We start from the raw sequence: 18,550 nt of genomic DNA on the forward strand, positions 1-18,550 counted from the left end.
ACCTTTTACAAGTAGCAATATGGCCACTATGCAAAAGAGCGGCTTCCTTTTCCAAAACATTCGAAAGAAAAACGCGTACTATAGAAAGGTATGCTTCCTTTTCCAAAACGTACAAAAGAGAGGAGAAAGGTATGGAGTGGGATGAGTATGTGGCAAATGAGCGGGATCTGGACGGGGTTTAATTGGAACTGTATTACTATTTAATATGGTTTATATTCAAGCAATCTCATAGTATTAGTGATGGGACCAATATGAACGGGACTAAAATGAGTTTGATTCATTTTAATGCCGCCTGATGCGACTGTCAAAAACCAGATCCGAGCTGAGCTGTATCGAGCCGAGCTGATCAGGCGCAGGCGACCTAGGAGTGGAAGCCGAGCTACTGCACCTACAAAGGAAGGTCAGGCGCGGGACTGGTGTCCCCGGAATAACTCCGACGGCCAAGTTAGTCAAGCTTGTCCACAGAGTGATAGTAGAGAATACTTGTGTATGCGTACCTTGTATAGTCCTTACGCTGACTATATATAGAGTAGAATGGGTTGCAGTTTCCTTATTGGAGTCAGTGTCCCCTTAGGGTTCGGAGTCTTCTTAGGGTTTCGTGCGGCGGCTCCTACAAGTTCGGAGGCGGCGGCCCATAGGCCCATTTTCAAGGAGCAACGGGCAAGGCTGAGCCGGCATCCGCATGCCGAGCTGGTGCCCGCGAGCTGCGAGGTCTCCACCGTCGACCTGGCGCGTACAACCTGCCGAGCTGACACGTGTCACATGCAGATTTGCCCCACTACACTAGCCCCCTTGAGTCTAGAGTCACTGATGAGTCACGTGGGTCTAGATCAAATTTCGAAGCATCACGTCGGCTTCGGGCGGGACCCACGATCCCACAATCACGTTCCTCCTCCGAAAAACTGCCACGTCCGTCTTCGTAACCGTCACTTCAAGGGTCGCGTCCTTCATGATGGCGGTTTGTCAGCTCAAGCGTCTTCCTAGGTAACCGCTCCCTTGCAATAAATTCGAATTTCTTCCTCGGGACTCTCCGGCTTCCCGCCCAGGGAGCCTATAAATAGGCCCCACCAAACGTCACTTTCAAGCCTTCCTTCTCATTTTCTCTTCTCCTCCAGTCTTCCTCAGCTCGCTCCGCATTCCGTGAGGTCGTCCGAGAGTAGGATTACCTTCTAAGCACACCTCAGCTCTTCTCCTTTATCCACCAGTAAGTCCTCTTCTTCCTTTTATGTCGTCTTCCTCCACACACTCAGACCTTACCAGCTCAGCACCTAGGCGTAGGATTACCCGACCTGCATTCATAGAAATACCTTCCTCCAGCCCCTCTTCTTCCAGCTCGTCTGATTCTGAATACCTTCCTCCCCCAGCCCCACCTCTTGCTACAGCCATGGACCAACCTGGCCCATCTGCTCAGCCCGGGGCTGGAGCTGCTGTCCCAGGGATTCCTCTGGAGGTAGCCCCAGCTCGCTCTAGGGCAGGACCCCCTAGGGGGCCAGACATCGACTTTGGAGAAGTCGAAATTATTCCCCCCCTTCTCGACCAGGGGGACGTAGATGAGCTAGTGAGGAGGTATGACATCCTTCCCCAGTTCGAGGCTAGGGCAGCCCGGCCAGGGGAGTACGCTTGCCTACCTCCCCCCGGGTTTGTAGCTATCTACAGGGATCAGCTCGTGGCTGGTTTTCGCCTTCCTATTCCCCAATTCCTTTATGACATCCTGACCTTCTGGGGCATTCGAATCACCCAGGTCGTTCCCAACGCCATTCGGTCCATCCTCGGCTTCTTTATTTTGTGCCGAGCTCTTGAAATCCCTTATTCCCTGAACTTATTTAGGTCCTTCTTTCAGATGAAGGTAAGTGGCCCAGTTCACGGTTGGTTCTACTTTGCTCGCAGGAGCGGAGGGGAACTTCCTACCCGCGAACTGTTCACTCATATGCCTTCTTCCATCAAGGGCTGGAAAGCCCACTTCTTTTTTGTGAAGAATACTGGGTTTCCTCCCCTAACTTGGAGAGAGGATACCCAGGTAACCGATCCCATCCCTTCTCCTCTGCCCGAGGCCGAGCTAGACCGCTTGGTCAGCTCGGAAGCTCAACTGAAGGTGAAGGAATTTAACAATGCCCAGCTCTGGTCGGCGGGGCTAATCCGAGCAGAGGTGAACGACCCTGCCCCCGATCTCCGACCTATCACCCCCGAGGAGCTGACAGCTGGTAATTTTCTCGACCTGCTCCTTTCCATGAGTCCTCACCACCCTAACTGACTAAGTGTTTTTGTCCTGCAGTGAAGAGGTTTTCCCAGCTGCTGAACATTGGCGGAGCTGGTAGCGCGAGCACGCCAACTCCTGCGCCTTCCACTGCGCCGAGCAGCACGGTTCCTCTACCTCCACCTGTGTCCACTCCCCAGACTGCCGCCTAGTCTTCACTGGGGGAGGGACCCAAGAAGAAAAGAAAGAAATCCACGGCCAAGAAGGCCAGAACAGAGGCGGCTTCCCCCCAATCCCAGGAGGAGCCCTCTACTGCCGTTACCTCTCATTACGGGGTGAGCTCCGCCGAGCAGCAGGCCTCGTCACAATCTCCCCCCGCTATGTGGCGCATGAGGAATGTGATTCCCATGAAACCCCCTACCGAACTGGGCTCACACCCCCACCCCCTCCATTTCTGCCCGAAGTGGGGGTTGTCGGTGAACGACCGAGCTCAGTTCCCTGAAGTGGCGAAGGAGCTCCTCAAGGGCGCGGTGCTCCCCCGCGATCACCACTTCATCCAACTTGCCTCCAATGCCGAGCTGCTAGAGCACTTCTACCTCAGCACCACCCAGGTAGCTCCTTAACTAGCACTTCCTTTGGCCTCCTTCCGAGTTTTGCTGCCTACTTATCTCATGACTGACATGCAGATCAATGTTGTGGGGGCCGAGCTGGCTCAGCGGTATGAAAACATGGGGGTCAACCTGTCCCAGGTTGACGCTGCCAAGGAGAAGTTGTCGAGCCAGCTCGAGGCTGCAGAGACCGAGCTGGAGGCCCTGAAGAAGCAGCTCGCAGACGCCAACTTCTCCTGCGAATTGGAAAGGAAGAAAGCGGCCGACCTGGCTGCGACTCTGGAGGCAGAGCAGAAAAAATCTGCTGAGCTAGTGGAGGCGGCAAGAGAAGAAGGGCGTCAGCAGGGCGTCCAGGAGTTCAAGAAATCTGAACGCTTCATGAACGACCTGGCCCTCCTGAATGGTCCCGTCCTGCAGCTCGGCTACACAAAAGCCTTACTTGACGTGCAGTCCCAGAACTTGCCGGGTTTTGACCTGGGCAAATGGCCTGATTACAACCCTCAAGCCACCAACCAAATTGACAGGCTTGTCACAGGCTACCTCAATGGGCGTGACCTAACTGCCTTGATCGCCGACCCCAACCTTCCCGCCCTCTCTCCCGAACCAGAGCAGGAACAGCAGGGAGAGAGCTAGGCGGTTTAGGTCTGTAGGTTTTAAGCTAGACTAGGGACCGAGCTGGCCAGCTCGCTTTTGTATGGCCCCCCTCTTGTATATGCCTTTTTGGAATAAAATGCATGACCTTTTCTCTTAACCAACACTTGTAACAAATTTCTTTTTTATTTCAAAGCTTTGAGTACATGGATAATCCCAAATACCGAAATAACAAAAATAAAGACAGACCTGTCCAGCTGGCCACTCGCAGCTCGGTCAGGGTACTAAAGAAAAAGCCTTAAGTTTGAGTTGTGCCACGTGCGTGGGACTTCGCCTCCATCCAGACGAGCTAGCTTACAATACCCTGCTCGATCAGCTTCTTTTACGACGTAAGGGCCTTCCCAATTCGGATCTAACTTGCCCGTGCCCCCAGCTCGATTTACAGAATTTTTGCGTAGCACCAGGTCCCCCGTCCTGAAGGAGAGTTGTCTCACCCGGGCGTTGTAGTAGCGTGCGACCTGGCTCTTATACTTAGCCATTCTTATAGCCGCCTCTTCCCTTTTATGCTCGAGCAGATCTAGGTCGAGTCGCATTTCCTCGTTGTTGCCCTGGGCCACGAAGTGTTGCACCCTGGCTGATGGCATCCCAATTTCCGCAGGGATCACCGCCTCCACCCCATATACCAGAGCAAAGGGAGTCTCCTGGGTAGCTGTTCGAGGAGTAGTTCGGTAAGCCCATAATATAGTGGGCAGCTCGTCCAGCCAACCCGTCCGCGCGGATTCTATCCTTGTCTTCAGACCGTGCAGGATGGTTCTGTTAACATTCTCGACCTGTCCATTGGCCTGGGGGTGCCCTACTGAGGTGAAGTGTTGCTGAATGCCGAGCTCAGTGCACCACTTTTGAAGCGAACGATCCACGAACTGTCGGCCGTTGTCCGAGACGAGAGCCCTAGGGATGCCAAATCGGCAGACTATGCCTTTCCATAGGAACTTCTGAATTGACCTACTGCTGATTGTGCCAAGTGGCTCGGCCTCCACCCATTTAGTGAAGTAGTCAATGGCTACCACCAAGTGTTCGTAGCCCCCTGGAGCCCGTGGAAATGGTCCCCAACAAGTCAATTCCCCATTGAAAGAACGGCCATGGGCTACTGAGAGGGATAATCTCCTGAGTGGGAGTGTGATGAACTGGAGCGTGTAGCTGGCAAGACTTACACCGAGCTACCAGTTCGGTCGAGTCTCTGAAGATGGTGGGCCAATAGTACCCGGCCAGCATTCCCTTCTTGGCTAATACCCTGGAGCCAACGTGATTGCCACAGATGCCCTCATGCAACTCGCGCAAGACATAGCTCCCTTCCTCAGATGTTATACACCTCAGCCAGGGCTGCAAGTAGGATTTCCTATACAGGACGCCCTGCACGAGCGTGTACCTCTGCGACTTAAGGAGGATTTTGCGGGCCTCTATCCTGCTCGGGGGGAGTTCACCCTGCGCCAAGTATCGAACAATGGGGTCCATCCAGGAGCTCACCACCTGGATGACCGCAGCACTGACCTGATCATATGCACGACTCCTGACGACCTCCACAACTATCTCCCGACCTAGGGTGCCAACCGAAGTGGAGGCCAGTTTGGACAGGGCATCAGCTCTCTTGTTCAGACTCCGCGGGATCTGCTCTAGTGCGAACTGCCCGAACAGGCCCTTCAGCTCATGTGTCTTGGCCACGTATTTTCTCAGCGTCCCCTCTTTGACTTCGTAGCTTCCCCATACCTGGTTGACTATCAGCTGCGAGTTGCTATAGACTTTCAACGATCTGGCCCCTAACTTCCGAGCCATCTCCATTCCTGCAATTAGAGCTTCGTACTCAGATTCATTATTAGAGGCTCTGAAATCAAACCTTAATGCGTAAGGCAGCTCCTCTCCCGTAGGGCTGATTAGGAGAAGCCCTGCTCCGCATCCTTCTTTACTTGACGCCCCGTCCACATACAGCGTCCACGTGGGCTCTGTTTGCTCCGCTGTTTCCCTAGCCTTCCCGTCTCGGGCAGCTGTCCTGGCCAGCTCGGCCTTGGCAGTCTCTTCGGGATATGCGACCTCAGCTGCGTCTCCGACCTGTTGGACCTCCGCTGCGTCTATGGCCTGCTTGGCCTCGGCAGCCTCTGGGGCCGGTCCGGTCTCCCCAGCTTCTCTGGTCAATCCGCCCTCCGCTACCTGACTGGCCTGGGCGACCTCAGCAGCGTCTTTGGTCCGTGGGACCTCGGCTGCCTCTCTGATCTGCACGGCCTTGGCAGTCTCCGGGATCTGTGTGGCTCTGGCGGCGCGCGTGTCCTTAACTTCCCTATCCGGTCTGGCCTGGTCTATCTCCCCTCCAGTCGACCCAAAAGAGATGCCATCTGCTATGAAATCTGCTAGTGCTTGAGCTTTGATGGCCGTTCTGGGCTGATACCCCAGGTCATACTCAGATAATTCCACCGCCCATTTTACCATCCGACCTGAGGACTCGGGTTTGGACAGGATCTGCTTCAGGGGCTAGTCCGTTATGACTACCACGGGATGAGCTTGGAAATAGGTCCTCAGCTTCCGAGCTGCGTGGACTAGCGCCAAGACATATCGCTCTATCGCCGAGTACCTGGATTCGGCCCCCTGCAGGGCGCGACTGACATAATACACTGGTTTCTGTAACTTGTCCTCCTCTCGCACCAGCACTGCGCTTACAGCCCCCTCTCCCGCAGCTAAGTAAATGAATAGGGTCTCCCCCACCTCGGGGGAAGTCAGAGCTGGCAATCGAACGAGGTGTTCCTTGAGCTCGTCAAACGCCTTCTGGCACTCCGGGTTCCACTCGAACTGCCGACCTCCTTTCAGGGTCTTGAAGAAAGGCGCCCCCCGAACTGCCGATTTAGACAAGAACCTGTTCAAGGTAGCCATCCTCCCTGTCAGACGTTGTACCTCCTTAATATTCCGGGGTGGAGCCATATCCATGATGGCCTTAATCTTGTCTGGGTTAACTCTCACCCCCTCTTTGGAAATCATGTACCCCAGAAATTTTCCCGACCTGACACCAAAAGTGCACTTCTTTGGGTTTAGCCGCATTCGTGAGTGTCAAAAGATCTCGAAAATCTCCCTCAGGTCGGAGATGAACTGCTCCTGAGTTCGACTTTTCACCAACATATCGTCCACATAAACCTCCAGGTTTCGGCCGATCTGATTCCTGAACAACTTGTTTACCAGCCTTTGATAGGTTGCACCTACATTTTTTAAACCAAACGGCATGGTGACGTAACAATATGTGCCATCCTCGGTGATAAACGAGGTCTTCTCCTGGTCCTCCTCGTCCAAGGCTATCTGATGGTACCCCTTGAAAGCATCCAAGAAACAGAAAATCTCATAACCTGCTGTTGAGTCCACGAGCTGATCAATCCGGGGAAGTGGGTAACAATCTTTAAGGCAAGCCTTATTCAAATCTGTGAAATCCACACACATCCTCCAGGCTTTCTCCTCCTTTTTGACCAGCACCGGATTAGCCAACCAGGTCGGGTAGTAGACCTCCTTAACGATCTTGGCCTCCAGCAGCTTACCCACCTCGCTTTTGATGACCTCCTTTCGTTCAGGAGCAAAGTTCCTTTTCTTCTGTTTCACAGGTCGGACGCTGGGATCCACCTGTAGCCTATGAACCGCCAGCTCGGTGGGGATTCCTGGCATGTCATCAGCACTCCAAGCGAAGATCTCAGCATATTTCTCCAAGAGAGCTTCCAAAGAACTCTTGACCAGCTCGGCTAGGCCCATGCCGACCTTCATGGTGCGCTCAGGTCGGCCGGGCTGGACGGGCAGCTCGGTTAATCCCTCGTCCGTTTCCAATCTTTCTCCCTTCTCCATGGGCTCCCAGGGCTCTAAGCAAGCTGTTTGAGCTGCTAACTTCTCTTTGCCCTTGAGGGTAGCAATGTAACATGCCCTGGCCACTTCTGGATCCCCGAGCACCTCAGCCACCCCCTCGGGAGTAGGAAACTTCATGCTGAGGTGCAACGTAGAGCAAACAGCTCGGAGGGCATTCAGTGTGGGCCGTCCCAAAATCATATTGTATGACGACGGCTCCTTAACCACCGCGAAGTTTACCGGAACAGTTCGGCACTTCGGGGATACTCCGACCGTAACCATGAGGGTGATCATTCCCTCTGGCCTCACGGGAGGGCCTGCAAACCCGATTAATGGAGTCCGAACCGGGACCAGCTGCCTATCCTCCAGCTGCAGCTCTTTAAAAGTCTTGTAATACAGCACGTCTATAGCACTCCCGTTGTCTATGTATACCTTCTTCACCTTGTAATTGCAGGTGATGACCTCAATCACAATAGCTTCATGATTGTTGGAGGCCAGGGGGATTGCGTCATCTGGTCCGTAGATAATTTCCTCATACATCTTCAGACGCTTGGCCGAGCTCTCCCCCGCGGGGGGAGGTCGATTGTGCCGCCGAGCTGTATGACTATCCCCGCCAGCCGGTCCTCCTGCGATGGTATTAATCACCCCGGCCAGATTCTGCGTTTCCTGTTCAGGAGCTCGACCATGAGGCCCCTGAGGTCGATCCCGGAGGTAGCTTGGTCGTTCTGGCCTGGACCTCCCTTGTTGCTGGTCAGCCCGGTCCTCTCGTATGAACTGCCCGAGGTGACCTCGTTTGATTAGTTTCTCGATGTCCTTCTTGAGGTGACGGCAGTCCTCCGTGTCATGCCCCACATCTCGATGATAGGCGCAGAACAACCCTTGGTCCCGTCTGCTTTTGTCCCCTCCCAAAGGTCGAGGAGGTCGGGAGAGCCCCTCCTGTTCCATGACCGCCAGCACCCGAGCTCGAGGTGCGGTGAGGCTAGTCCAGGGCTTATCTCCTCCACTTGGACGGCTCTTGGGGAGGCGATCGTAAGTGCTCTTCCTTCCCTGGTTGGGACGAGCCTTCACCTGATCGGCTCCCCTCCTACGTTTGTCATCCCTCAGCCTTTCTTGTGCGCTCTTAAGGCGATTAGCCTCCTCCGCATTGGCCTTCTCATGAGCTCGGTCCAGCATTTCCCGTACCGACTTGGGAGGTCTCTCCACGAGCTCGGTGTAGAGCTTCTGCTTGCGCAGCCCGTTAATTAAGGCTGCCATAACCACCTTGTCATCGCGATCCCTGACCTGAAGGGACTCGTTGTTGAAACGCACCATGTATTCGCGTAAGGATTCCTCAGGCCTTTGCTGAATGGTCATTAGGTGCGCCGTGCTCTTGGAGAAGGCTCGTGATGAGACAAACTGGGCTGCAAACAGCCGAGCAAGCTGAGCAAAGGACCTAATGGACTTGGGGGGAAGCCCCTGGAACCACTGACGTGCCTTCCCCTCCAGAAACATGGGAAAAGTCTTGCACCTGACTGCATCTGCGGCAGTTTGCAGACGCATTTGGGTCAGGAATGCAAACAAATGATCCTCCGGATCCGTGGTCGCATCGTAAGGCTTCATGTTAGGTATCTTGAACTTCGCGGGCAATGGATAGTTCTCTATATCAGGCACGAAAGGAGACGCGATGTACCTGTCCGCCTCGGCATCCAAGAGCAGGTCCAGCTCGTCCTACACCTGGAGCTGCTCTTTCCGAGGTGAGGGTTCATCCCTAGAATACCTCCGGACAGGCTCCGGGTGCTCAGTTCGGGAGTGCTTGTGAGTGGGCTCCCCCACGTCGATGTGCTCACTTGAGGGCTCCCGGCGTACGCGTTTGAGCTGGGGGTTGGGGCTCCTAGTCCTGGACTCGGTTGGGCCCTCCGAGTCCTTCGGCTCCTGGTCCAGGTGCCCTCCTGTCTGCCCCCTGAGGTAATTCACAATGGCCTCGAAAGTGGGCAGGTTTCCTGCTATCGCCTGAACCAGTTGCTCCGGCGGGATCCGCGAGAGTCCCGTCCCCTCACCTCCAGGGGTCGGACTCCGGGCAGACTGTTGGGGGCCGCTTCCTCCGTTCCCCTTGGAGCCATCGGCATTCCTCTGAGACCTCGTCCTTGGCATGATTCGCAAGAGAAGTTACGTGTTCCCACAGACGGCACCAATTGATGCGACTGCCAAAAACCAGATCCGAGCTGAGCTGTATCGAGCCGAGCTGATCAGGCGCAGGCGACCTGGGAGTGGAAGCCGAGCTACTGCACCTACAAAGGAAGGTCAGGCGCGGGACTGGTGTCCCCGGAATAACTCCGACGGCCAAGTTAGTCAAGCTTGTCCACAGAGTGATAGTAGAGAATACTTGTGTATGCGTACCTTGTATAGTCCTTACGCTGACTATATATAGAGCAGAATGGGTTGCAGTTTCCTTATTGGAGTCAGTGTCCCCTTAGGGTTCGGAGTTTTCTTAGGGTTTCGTGCGGCGGCTCCTACAAGTTCGGAGGCGGCGGCCCATAGGCCCATTTTCAAGGAGTAACGGGCAAGGCCGAGCCGGCATCCGCATGCCGAGCTGGTGCCCGCGAGCTGCGAGGTCTCCACCGTCGACCTGGCGCGTACAACCTGCCGAGCTGACACGTGTCACATGCAGATTTGCCCCACTACACCGCCTAAATATCTAATAAATCATATTTTATTTTTTTAACTCTTTTTTCCCTAATCAAATTTCCCAATATTGATTTTTTTTTTCAAAGTACCATTTAGTTAGTTTGTTTAACTTTGTAAAACTGTCCTCCATTATTGCTCTACCTATCTATTATATAATGCTAATAGATAGATGATTAAGAGTAATTCAAATATTACGGTGGTTGCAAAAATATTAATAGCTAGGTGTCCACTTCAAACCCGTTTTCTTTTCTACATTTCTACTTCTATTAGCAAAAAATATTTGCTCCCAATCCCCCTCCCACAATTTCCCTCCTCTCTGCCTCCTTTTTTTTTTTTTTTATTCCACTCGTCTCTTATCGTATTATCTTCATCTCTTTCCCACCTTTCTCCTCTCCAATTTCTCACAACTATCCATATTAACAAAAAAAAATTCGAAAAAATTATAAATGGAATTATCAAGGAGATTAGTTGACACAGTTGTAAATGGTAAAAACATGGTGATGACAACGCATTGACAAAAAATTTAAAGATGGAATCATTGAGGAGATCAGTTGACATAGTTGTACGTTATGAAAACACGGTGATGACTTTGACAATGAGTATTTGTATGCGAGTAGATACAAGTCTAACAATAATATTACGCGTAAGACTAAATTAATTTATTTATAGAATATCAACTTTATTTGCATGTGTATAATAGGACAAGTATTGACCAAATTATTTGAAAACTTTTTCTAAATATCCATTGTTGATTTGGTCAACTTTGGAGACATACTAACAGGATAAACCGGTTACTTTGCAAATTTTGAGCGACCAAATCAATTGAAATAAGCAATATGAGATTCCAAATTAGTTTTTGTTAAAACTTTTAGGACCAAATTTGCGGCACACGCGAATAATAGGGGACTAAAGTGGCAATTACCATGATTTATCCCCTTGCAATAAACTGACTTAGAATTTTCCACCCTATAAATAGTACAGCCGAGGGAGAGCGTGTATGTTGACTCGGCGATTCCTCTATAAGTGGTTCTTTCTTTAGGATCGAAACGATTTTTCATCCGCGAAATCCTCGGAAAAAAGAAAAAGAAGAAATCAATTCAGGTCTTGGATTTGGTCGAAAAACATTAACGCAGTAGATTGAGATTATTTCTCCTGCGTCATAATTCCTCGGTGTTTGATTCCTAATCTCCATTGGAAATCAAACAACCATAATCAGTTACGAAGCTCGATTTTCTAGGGTTTCCGACCATCCGCCGGCGATCGAGTACAACGATTTCGATTACAGAGCTCGAGAAACGGCGTCGGATAGCACCAATCAAGCAAATTTGCGGAAGAGCTTCACTAATTCGAAATTCTAGGGTTTCGTTCGCTGTATTCCATTTTTCTTACAAGTCTTGTTTTGTACAGAGAAAAGTATTAAAAGAGAGAAGAAAGTTTGTGATTGTTTCTGATTGAGTTGTATGTATCTTGGTGGATTGTATGGTTTAGGGTATCTTGGTGGATTGTATGGTTGGTCCGATTGTAGCCTTGGAAAAAAAAATTAATGAACAATTCTGATATTGTTAAGGAGTTTTTGATGTTTCCTTTATTTTTTCCTTTAATTTTTTGAGTTGAATAATTGTACTGAATCACTAACTTCTTATCATACTTGATCGAGTACAAAAAAGGGGTGCTTGTTTTGTCTTATTGTTGAAACACAAATAAAGGAAAAAAATTGTTGAAAAGCAAAAGATCATTGAAATTAAGTTTTGGAGAAGGAAAAGAGACTAATAACCTAATAGGTTGCTGCTGGTGGTGATATGAGTATGAATAGGATGGGTAACAGGTCGCAAAATCCTAATCGAGTTTATGGAGTAACAGAGCCAATTTCGATGGCTGGACCTTCTGAATCTGACATGATTAGAAATCGGGAATTAGAGAAGGTTAGGCTCGTTTACCTTTTCTATTTAGTTTCGTTGATATGGAGTAGCACAAACAAAGATGTTCGTTCTTGATATGTTAACAAAGGTTTAGTTAATGGTCTATCCTGTCATTCTACATTTTGTTGGAGGAAGTTTGTGCTTGTGGATAAAAGCTGATTTTATGAATTATTAAAATTGGTCATGTCTTGAATTTATGTGTAAATGTTGCTTCACTGGAGTCTTATTGTGGAAAACAGAGAATATTATGAACGTTTGGCTCTCAAAGGGATGTAGAGAGTAGGTTTTAAGATTATGCAGGAAGAGAAATCTATGTGCAGTGTGCCTACCTCACTGTGTCATTATCATGCCTGTCCCCCGTTTTTAAGTTTCATTTTGGTTTTTATTTCTTTTTTCTTGCACATGCACATACATGCAGTGTATCTAGGTTAACGACACATAGAAATGTTGTTATGTGTACAATTGGCCAGAGAGTGAAAAGGTTAACTATACATAGACATATGGTTGATATGTATAAAACTGGCCAGGCCTGAAGGGAGGCTGGTTTACTCTCCCTCCCTCCCCCCCCCCCCCCCCCTCTCTCTCTCTCTCGCATATTGGGATGGTGAAAAAGCATTTTTACTGCTCTTGGCTTATTGGTTTATCTTTTAAACTCATGCAAAAGGATAGTTTTTAGCGGCTAAGCTTAATTTCCTAAATATTTTTGGTTTTAAAATCTGATGATGTTTTGGTTAACAGTTTCTAGCAGATGCAGGACTTTTTGAAAGTCCTGAGGAAGCTATCAGAAGGGAGGAAGCTCTAGCTAGATTGGACCAGGTATCATATTGTTAATTTCGAGTTTATATTAGTCATTGTTCCACAATTTGGCTGTATGCACCTAATCGTAAGATATGGAACAGATTGTTAAGGATTGGGTAAAGCATGTTAGTCGCTCCAAAGGCTTAAATGAGCAAGTTGTTGAAGAAATGACTGCATTGATTTTCACATCCGGTTCTTATAGGCTTGGGGTATGATTCTTATGAAATCTTATCTCTTCACAGTGTACTGTGTCTTTACATAAAGTTTTCCTGTTTGCTATTGATATGTAATTTCTGTTCTTTTTCTTTTCCATATGCCTAGTGCCATTGAGATATTTAACTAGATTGCTATTGCTTGTATTAGGTCTTGATTTTGTTAAATTATCTTTGGACACACTATAACTATATAGATTTGGCGGTCTTACCTGGGCCTCAACTATTTTATGGTGGTGACTATTCTTTTATCCCTTTTTGCAAAAATTTTATGGATTGTGAGCATCAGGGATTCCTTTTTTGAAAATTTTAGTTGTCCAGTACAAAGATGGGTTTACGGGTGGGTGGGGCTGGTCTTTGGATAGTTCTTTTGTGCAGAAGACAAAGTTAAGCCATTTGTTGTCAGACTGGGATTTTATACAAGAACTCAAGTTCTTAAGTGAAATTTTTTTTTTTTCTAAGTTGAACTTATTTGCAAGTGATACAGATTTTTTTTTTCCCTTAAACATTAAACATGTTAACATTCTGTGCCTACTTGTTGCATCTTGTAGTTGCAACTCAAGTGATCACCTGTAAGCTAAGGGGTGCTACTTGTGCGTGGCCTTGCCCATACGAGAACTGAATATACTTTTTGATGCTCGAATTATGACTTGTGGCCTTTAGTTTTGAGTGTTTTTATTGCTGGAGGAGGTTATAATTTCATTCAAATATTTTCTGGAGTACATATAATCGTATATACTTCCAATTTTCAAGGGAAACAATCTGAAATCTTCTTCAGCAACACTCAAAAGTTAAGAACATTTTCCAGGACTATAGATGGTTATTTATTAGATTGTTGTGGAGCTGTAGAGAAATAAGAGATATTTGTTCAGTTGTTCGTTTGTTCTATAAACTGCCAAAGATTTACTGCTGCTAATTGGGTTTTAATCGCTTTATGTTTTTCGTGAATAGGTACACAGCCCCGGAGCTGATATAGACACCTTATGCGTGGGCCCTATGCATGTTACTCGCAATGTAAGTTTAGAACCTCTCTCCCTCTCTTCCACCCTCCCCCTCAAAATGTGGAATTTTTTTGCTTATCTATTTTGATTAGCGATGATGAAATAATATCCCTATGCGTCAAATGCAGGAGGATTTTTTTGGGGAATTGCATAGAATTCTGGTGGAGATGCCTGATGTGCAAGAGTTGAATTCAGTGCCTGATGCTTATGTCCCTGTCATGAGATTCAAACTTGATGGCATTCCCATAGATCTGCTTTACGCAAGTCTACCACTCCCAAATATACCTGAAGTATGAATTTGTTTTTTGAGTGATCTCTTTCTTTTTACTTCTTACCATGTGCATTGGAAAACTTTATGTTTGCTATGGTTCTGAAGCTGTCATCTATTATTATTTTTTGTAATATGTCGTATACCTATTATGAACCTTTTCTGAGTGGTTTTTTTTTTCCATGCGCATTTGGAAAACTTTATGTAACCTATACTTCTGAAGCTCTGTGTTATTATTTTTGTGGTATGTTGTATGCATATTCCTGGAGTATGATTTTTTTGGTCTTTCTTTTGTTTAATTCTGAGATTGTTGAGCCTAGTATTATGTGCTTTAAAAGTGATTATGGTGCACTATTGTTCGACACTTTGGAGGCACATTCTTAGTGGGATAAATTCTGTTTGTGATATTATCATCTGTTATTACTGCCTCTCTGCCTATGAAATTCTGGCATTGGCTCCTTATGTCAAACCCATCCTGTTGGTGCTCCTGAGTCATCATCTTTTGTCTTTTGAAAAAATCGAAGTTATCTTTTAATTTTTTGAAAACTTTAAAGTTCAGGCTCAAAGATGGCTCTCAGATTTGTAAACTTCCATAATTGCATCTCTGAACGTGTACTACTCTTGTAGGACCTGGATATCTCTCAAGATTCCATACTACATAATGTGGATGAGCAGACTGTTCGCATTTTAAATGGGTGCAGGGTTACTGATGAAATTTTGAATTTGGTACCAAATATACAGGTTTGTACTGCTATATAAGTGAGTACTAATGCAGCTATGTGATTTTCATTTTCTAATGGTTTCTCTAATCTTTATTCCACAGAATTTTCGAACTGCTCTAAGATGTCTAAGATTGTGGGCAAAGCGGCGTGGGATATATTCAAATGTAGGAGACAGATTTATAACTCTTTTTACTTCTCTTTTCCTAGGCATGCTTTTGCTTGTCGCCTATCCTTATCTTTAACCTGATTTTATTTTTGTTATGGCCAGGTGGCAGGCTTTCTTGGTGGTGTTAATTGGGCAATACTTGTTGCTCGCATTTGCCAGCTATATCCCAATGCCCTGCCTTGCACGTTAGTCTCTCGGGTTTTCAGAGTCTATAACCTGTGGCAATGGCCAAATCCTGTTATTTTATGTCCAATTCAAGAAGGATCTTCAAATGCCTGGGATCCAAGAAGAAATCGGAAAGACAGGGAGCACCTGATGCCAATTATAACTCCAGCATATCCTTGCATGAACTCTAGCTACAATGTGTCAAATAGCACATTGCGAATCATGATGGAAGAGTTTCGGAGGGGAAATGAGATTTGTGAGGTAATTTACATGAATCGGTATTAAGTCTTCTCATTGTTTCTTTTTGTTTTGCTCGTTGAGATAGGAAGTTTTCTGTTTTTGAACCTACTTTCATGTTTGCGCAAGTCTTAAATCTGATTAATCCTTCCATGATGGTTCTACACAGTAATAAGGGACAATCCTACAGTGACATAACAGTACGTTTATCGTTTGAAGGATACGCTAAGAAATTGGGAAAATGCACGTGTTTGTTTTTTAGGAATCTTTCAACTTCTCCGATAAATTAATTTCTGATCTGTTCTTAAGTACAGTCCAGTGATTTAAGCATCACCGTTCAGCCTTGCAAACACTAATAGCTTGTGATATTAGTAAAGATGTTCTTGCAAATATGAGGCAACTTGTATGATTTCAAATAGTCATCCTCGATCAATGTTTGCTGATTCTTAATATGTAATCATTATTGGTTGGTTTGGTCTGTACTGTTTTAGATTTTCCCTCGCACATTGAGCATCATCAGGAAGACTTAGAAAGCATATCCTCTAGTCGTGTGTTAGTTATGTAATGCAATGCGGGGTGCTTTTAATTGGACTTTTTACAAAAAAATAATTTATTTCCAAGTTGGCTGAAAAAGTCCATGTAATTTTTAGTTTAAGATTTTGTCTTGTGGAGCTTGTGCCTTTCTGATGCAAGTTGCATTGTCATTTTGATGTTCCTTGTACAAATTTGAAATTGTGTCTGCATTCTCAAAACTTGGGGAGCTGCAGTAGTATCATAAAATTAATCTGTTAACCAAGACATTTGCAGGATATCCAGTTCTTTCTTGAATGTAGACCATTTGTTGACTTTTAGAATCTCGGAATATTTTGAATGTCCAAATATTCAGGAATATTAATCGTACACCCAAATTTTGTGAAGTAGATTACCTTGACATGGTCCAAGTAGGACAAATATTCAGCATCAGTTGATTTTTCTATTTGCTGTTAACTTGTGCATTTGTTGAATTGTTTTGCTGTTTTAACTTTGTTCATATGTATACAGGCAATAGAGGCAAACAAAGCTGTCTGGGTAACTCTTTTTGAGCCTTTCGCATTTTTTGAAGCATACAAAGATTACTTGCAGATAGACATAAAGGCACAGAGTGGTGATGACTTCAGAAATTGGAAGGGTTGGGTTGAATCTCGATTACGTTTTCTTAATTCAATGGTGAGTTTTATTTTTCCCTTAACTTGTTTGGTGATTTGTAAGCTTCAATTTTTCAACTTCAATAACTCCGTCTGCTGAATGAATCAGATTGAGAGATATACAGGGGGCATTCTCCAATGCCATCCTTGCCCTGGTGACTTCTCGGATGAGTGTAGACCTCATTGCTGCTCTTATTTTATGGGTTTACGAAGAAAACAAGGTAGCAGTCCTGAAGGTGGTAAACAATTTGACATACGGTGGATTGTTGATAAATTTAAGCACCAAGTATGTCAGTACTCTGCTTGGAAAGCCACAATGTGGATAAATGTATGTCATGTGAGGCGGAAAAACATTCCAGTTTTTGTCTTCTCTGGGGGAATCTGGCCTTCCCAGCGAGCAAAAGTTGCTGCTCAAGATTGCTTGGGTAAAAGATTGCCTGGAAATAATTTTCTTCATGCTGATGATGCTGGTAGCAGAAAGAGAAGAAAACAAGTAGTAGTTAATCGTGGAGTTCATTTGGAGGAGTTTTCATCCCTGACTAGTGGGACTAGTACTGCAAGCTTGCAGATTGAAGCAGGAGAGGAAGAACAATCTGAAGCTGTTATTGCTGACACCATCAGAAACAAAAACTACCGCAAGAATATGACCAACCATGATCAGGAACCTGAAGGATCTGTAAAGTGCAGATCACCCTCATGCTCAAATCCAAAAGGTGCATCACCTGTGGAAAAGTGGGTCACTGATTCTTCTTCTGGGGAGATTGTTGGTTTGTCAGATATGAAGACTGAAGTTTCTGGTGGAACTGTGGAAAATAATTCATTTCAGTTGTCCATGACGGAACAAGGAGTTCAAATTCCAGTGGTAGGCGCTGGGGGTCGCAATTCTTGCTCCAAACCCCTACAGAATGAGGGCTTGGAAGAGCTTGAGGTCTTGTCAGCTGATATTTCGTTCTTCTAATCATTTGTAACAGACTTTCTGCTGGCAATTTGTCCCATGTTTTAATTCAAAATTTTGGTTGGATAGCTTGATCAGCTCCAATCTTCATGCATTTGATTGTATTCATATATATGTCCATGAGGGTGTTAGTCATGCATTTGGATTGAAATTGGTGAAAGACGGGAGTTCATATCTAATTTATGTGTGGACCTCCTTAACAATTTTATCTTCTAATTTATCAAGGAGTTGTACTCAAGTCATAAGGGTTCTATGCAGTTAGATAGCTGTATGGTTTCTTTTGACAGGGTTTCTTTTGATACTCTTATATACTCTTTGTTTACATTGATTTGCCATATGCCATACAAAAGTGGAAATGCAGAGAGAAATTTATGCGATTACGAAAACTTCTGAACTTCAAATTATGTGGCTTCGATAAACTAAATGTTGTTTTGCATTATACTGAGATGGAATCCCTATCTGATGTTTACTCTTTTCACGATTGTTTTCTCCAGTTGCTTCCACCATCTAGCGTTGCATCCGCTTCAACTTCCAAGGCCTCTCAGAAGCCTCTTATCAGGTGTTGTAATGCCCTGCAAAGTCAAATCACTTGATTCAATTAAACTTCCCTTCCCTTCCCTTCCCTTCCACTGGATGATATCTCTATTATTTACTGCTGCTAAAAGATTCCCCTCCCCTTTAGTTTGTTAATTTAGTCTTTTATTTTCAGCTTCAATTTCACTTCCTCGAAGAAAGCAGTTGGACCCAGTGCTGAGAGGCATCAAATGGCTTGAATGTCCGGAGTTCAATTCACCGGTGCAAGATTTTCTGTCATCCAGGATTCCCCCTTAAGTTCCTAATCTCATTGTTTCATAGCTCATATTTCCTTCCTGAATGCTTGATGCCCTCTCCTGTTATGATGTTCCACTGAAGTGCTGCTGTAAATTGTGTCACTCACTAGCTATAGAGAAGAAAGTGTAAACATTGCCATTTCTGTGAAATGAAATGCAGTCAGTTCAGATTTCA

The 18,550-nt window shown here is 46.4% G+C and overlaps 3 protein-coding genes across 3 annotated transcripts; 1 reads left to right on the plus strand and 2 right to left on the minus strand.

The window, feature by feature from the left end:
* Window positions 1-3,677: 3,677 nt before the first annotated feature.
* LOC113716201 (uncharacterized) lies at window positions 3,678-5,871 on the minus strand. Its single transcript, XM_027240496.2, has 2 exons — window positions 4,655-5,871; window positions 3,678-4,557 (listed from the first exon to the last, which is right to left on the minus strand). Exons 1-2 carry the CDS (start codon window positions 5,869-5,871, stop codon window positions 3,678-3,680), a joined length of 2,097 nt encoding a protein of 698 aa, XP_027096297.2.
* Window positions 5,872-6,483: 612 nt separating this feature from the next.
* LOC113716202 (uncharacterized) lies at window positions 6,484-8,853 on the minus strand. Its single transcript, XM_027240497.2, has one exon. It carries the CDS (start codon window positions 8,851-8,853, stop codon window positions 6,484-6,486), a length of 2,370 nt encoding a protein of 789 aa, XP_027096298.2.
* A 2,040-nt stretch (window positions 8,854-10,893) lies between these two features.
* On the plus strand, window positions 10,894-18,550 carry LOC113715660 (nuclear poly(A) polymerase 1). Its single transcript, XM_072070728.1, has 12 exons — window positions 10,894-11,840; window positions 12,576-12,653; window positions 12,737-12,844; window positions 13,799-13,861; window positions 13,977-14,138; window positions 14,744-14,857; window positions 14,940-15,002; window positions 15,107-15,430; window positions 16,448-16,612; window positions 16,700-17,518; window positions 18,040-18,104; window positions 18,255-18,550. The coding sequence occupies exons 1-12, from the start codon at window positions 11,718-11,720 to the stop codon at window positions 18,316-18,318; spliced, it is 2,148 nt and encodes a 715-aa protein (XP_071926829.1). The 5' UTR covers window positions 10,894-11,717; the 3' UTR covers window positions 18,319-18,550.

This window comes from Coffea arabica, chromosome 11c, assembly GCF_036785885.1.
Source record: "Coffea arabica cultivar ET-39 chromosome 11c, Coffea Arabica ET-39 HiFi, whole genome shotgun sequence".
Classification (NCBI taxonomy): Eukaryota; Viridiplantae; Streptophyta; class Magnoliopsida; order Gentianales; family Rubiaceae; genus Coffea; species Coffea arabica.